Consider the following 4,803-nt stretch of genomic DNA (forward strand, 5'->3'; position numbering starts at 1 on the left):
TCTTTTAAATTTTTATTTTGCCGTATTAATCAACTTACTAGTTATTACACGAAAACTCTATTCTTTGCCAGATCGCAAGTTTAAATACCAAAATAACTTTTTCTCGCAACAAAAAGAAGGAAAACGTAATAAAAATATCGGAAAAAAAATTACTGTTTAGAAATTCTGCGATCAAAATATTTTATTTTTCAACTAGCAGCCTTTGATTTTGGTTCGTGTGCAAAAAGAGTGTTACGAAAATTTGTTTTATATATATATATATATATATATATATATATATATATATATATATATATATATATATATATATATATATATATATATATATATATATATTTGCTATAAATTTGCTATAAATGTTATGTATAAAATACTTTTATTTCTTTTATTACGTAATAATATATATAGAGAAATATTTCATAACTTTTATAAATGTCTTTAAAATACTTATAAAAATCCAAGTTTTTAAGCACTATTGTTATATATATATATATATATATATATATATATATATATATATATATATATATATATATATATATATATATATATATATATATATATGTATATATCAGGCCCGTAGCAACCGGGGCATTTGCCCCTCCTCTTCCCTCAATAATTTTTTCCCTCAATAATCTCAAATAAATAATTTTGAAGAAATTGACTGAAAAAATGACTTTTAAAAAAAAAAGATCTTTAAAACTATTTTAGGGCAGTACTGCCTCCCCCCCCTCCCTCGCCTAATATAATTTTGGTTCCTACGGGCCTCTCTCTCTCTCTCTCTCTCTCTCTCTCTCTATATATATATATATATATATATATATATATATATGTTTTTAAATGTTATAAATTTAAAGTTTAAAAAATTGTAGACATTTTTGTATCTAATATATATTTTGTATTATTGTTGCTTGTTATCTATAATTATGGTTATTTTATCATAGGTTAAAAAAAAGTTTATTGTTGTTGAAAATATACTTGTGGCAAATCAAATCAAAGAGTAATGAATATTTTAAACAATATATCATGCACTTCTATCTTATCTACCATTCTTTCAAATTTTACTATTTTCTTTTAAATTATTTATATCCAGTGATTGTTTCAAATTGGCATTTTAAAAGTTTAAGTGATAATTTGTTTGAAAAAAGCCGGAACTTTGTTTCGTGTTTTTTTTTTCAAACACTGTAATCGAAATCGACTTAGGTTAAATGTGTTAAAATAAAAAAAAATTATTTGTAACAGCTCTTGTCGGATTAGATTTTGTTTACTTTGCTTAAAAATAAAAACTTAATTTAGCGGTCATTAATTTCTATGCATCTTTTGCTTTCTCTACCTATAATCTATTAAGATTTAAGAGTGTATACATGAATTCATTTATAAATCATATCGGAAAGAGAGCGATTTTGCAATAAGTATTTGTTGCCTGGAAACATTTCATCCGTTTATTTTGTCATATATTATACAAAAAAAATAACTTGTACAAAATGGTACGGGATTTTAATTCTTATGAATTGCAAAATTTAAAGAATTTATAAGTTAACATTTTTACGCCTTTTCATTAAAGTGTTTCGCTTTTTTATAAAATAACTATTGCCGTTTTTATCTTAAATTCACTAACCATCCCAGAGGTATGCGTGGTAATAGTAATTTATTTGATTTCAAAATATTTTCTGTTGACTCTTTATGAGCATTAACAAGCGAAATAAAATTTGGCCTTTTGTTAATTATTTTCTTATTAAAATAGTTTAAATGTTTGAACAAATTGATTTTATTTACGTTTGGTTTAAGATTAACCATTAACAATAACATTGGTAATCTGGGTAATTTAGGCAGCTAAAGCTGTTACAAATTAATACGATGAACAAGCAAAGATCGCATGCGAGATTAAATGAAAATACTTTTAATGCAAACGTTTTTATAAAGTTATCAGTTGATCTACGCTTTTTTGTCATTTCTTTTTCAGAAATATTTTTGTTCGTGACATTTTGGCAATTATTTGTGTAGTTTACATGCATACTGTTATATGTTTTGGTTTAAAAGATCTTGATACATTTATAAAAGTTTGCAGATTTGTATTCTGTTTAAACACTTTATAAAAATATTTCATTCAAAAAAAAAAAATTTTTAATTATTTATTGTAGTTATAATCTCAAATAAAAAGTTTTATACAAAATTAGCACAAAAGGTTTTATTAAATAAGCATTTTACAAATTCTACTATAAAAAACCTCTGCATGGTAAATAAAAACAACACAGTGGCTGTGAAAATATTTATAATATTTGTGTTCTTTAATATTTATTGGTATTGAATAAACATAAATTCAATTTAATTAACTTTGTTTAACTTTTTTTCTGTAGAAAAATGCTTACAAAATAATGGGTAGAAAATAATACAATTATATTTTAAATGGCTGAAAGGTATGGCATAGTGCAAACAAATAAAAAACATTCTTATATGGAACCAATTGCACCATGTGAAGAATCTGACAGTGATGAAGATGAAAATGAACGAAGAAAACATATAAGTCTTAAAGGAGGGCACGGATTTTTTTGGTTTTCAAATAAGTTTAGTAACCAATGGGATTTAACTAAAGATAGCTATGATTTGTATACTAATTTTAGTGCTGAAAATCAGTTGGCTGAAAAAGGAAGACAAAAGTTTTTACGAAATAATAATCATAGACACACTTTAAGGCATGTAAGATGTTCATCAAATCCTCCTATAGGATTGGATAATATACATATACGTAACGAATTTGAATATGGTTTTAATACTCAAAGACCAAACGGTAGTAAAGCAAATATGATGGTCAAAACTAGACCTATTTCACTTTATTTATCATCATCTGTAAAACCAAATAACTTTATTTATTCAAATGAGCAAAAGCAATCACAACGCTTTTTAAAAGAAAATCTTTCAGAAAAACCTATTTCTTTTGCTAAAAATGATATTGAGGCGCTTCTAGAACAGGAAGTGTTTATGCTTAGAGCTCAACCTTCAAGTTTAAATATTCATGGATCCAAAGGAAATGCTAACGAGGAAGAGTTAGCAGAAGATTTACGCATTGCAAGGAGAAAAAGATTTTTAAAGCGTCAATTGTCATTTGATTCACATCCACGTCATCGATTAAGCAAAACACTATCACTTGAAAGTGTCTTGGAAAGCAATAGAAGTTTTAAGAGCTTTCCTTATCGTATAAAAGCTTCCCAATCTAATCTCAGTGAAGACTTTTTATTAGATGTCGCTACTAACTTTGTTTGGAATAAAAAACAGTCATCAAAAACTTTAGTGTCAGAAAATTATATAAGAGATGATCTTGATGCTCTTCCTAGTTTTACTACAGACTCCTCTAGAGTTACTTTATTACAAACTAATATTTCAAATTCATTAGGCTCTGTAGAAAAGCAATTATCTTCAAATGTTCATGTTGTTAGTGATTCTGAAGAGAAATTTAAAAATGAGAAAAAGCGTAAGCCTGGTATTCCAAATTTGTTAAGTGCATTTCGGTTACCAAACAAAAACACTTTTAAAAAATTTATTCGTTGGAAACAACATAGCTCTAGTTTGTCTATAAATATACCTCATGACATTCAAAGGCCTGAACACTGTGAGAGTTTACCAACAATAATATCACTTCAAAAGACAGAAGTAGTTAATAGTTGTCATAAGATATCTTCAGATAGTTGTAATGATATAGTTATGAATGATAAATCAAGTTCAGTTTACTCACTCGCCAGGGTTGATGAAGGTGAAAATTTTAATTTTTTGTAGTTTATTGTGAAATATAAGGATTCAATTTTATATATTTTTATTACAATTATTACCTTTCGCTACAACAGTTATGAAAAAAAAGCTGTATATTTGTGTGTGTGTTTATATATATATATATATATATATATATATATATATATATATATATATATATATATATATATATATATATATATATATGTATGTATATATTTTATATATATATATATATATATATATATATATATGTATATATATATATATATATGTATATATATATATATATATATATATATATATATATATATATATATGTATATATATATTTTATATATATATATATATATGTATATATATATGTATATATATATGTATATATATATATGTATATATATATATATATATATATATATATATGTATATATATATATGTATATATATATATATATATATGTATATGTATATATATATGTATATATATATATATATATATATATGTATATGTATATGTATATGTATATGTATATATATATATATATATATTTATATATATATATATATATATATATATATATATATATATATATATATATATATATATATATATATATATATATATATATACAGGGCTCAAACTAACGCAAAAAAGTAATCGTGAAAATGTTAGCATTTTTTTCAATGAATATTCCCTGCTGCAGCTTTGTAGTTAGGGGATTGCATTAGTACAAAGTAGTATCTTTTGCACATTTGTTTGTAATTGCAATTTTTTAAACATTTATTATCTCTTATTTTTAAATAAATATCTCATACTATTCTTGCTTGGCAGGTTATAAATAGCTTAAGTTACTGTTATAATTTACAGCTTAAGCTGCTGTTATGTACAAGTGACATGTTTAATATTATTATGATATTATCTTTAGTAATTGTTTTTACTTAACATGATATTTTAAAAAGTAAAAATGCAAATATTATAATATTTAAACCACTTTGAACATTTATAAAAATCTATTTAATACCCTGTTCATGCTGACGATTATACATCATTTATTTAAA

The 4,803-nt window shown here is 23.5% G+C and overlaps 1 protein-coding gene across 1 annotated transcript in view; it reads left to right on the forward strand.

Annotated features, from left to right (window-relative positions):
- The first annotated feature begins 2,208 nt into the window (after positions 1-2,208).
- Positions 2,209-4,803, forward strand: part of LOC100203503 (uncharacterized) — a 19,716-nt gene continuing 17,121 nt past the window's right edge. Inside the window, exon 1 of the mRNA XM_065790744.1 lies at positions 2,209-3,748. Within this exon, the coding sequence (XP_065646816.1) occupies positions 2,407-3,748 (1,342 nt within the window). The 5' untranslated portion in view covers positions 2,209-2,406. The remainder of the gene's footprint in view (positions 3,749-4,803) is intronic.

Source organism: Hydra vulgaris, chromosome 02, assembly GCF_038396675.1.
Source record: "Hydra vulgaris chromosome 02, alternate assembly HydraT2T_AEP".
Classification (NCBI taxonomy): domain Eukaryota; kingdom Metazoa; phylum Cnidaria; class Hydrozoa; order Anthoathecata; family Hydridae; genus Hydra; species Hydra vulgaris.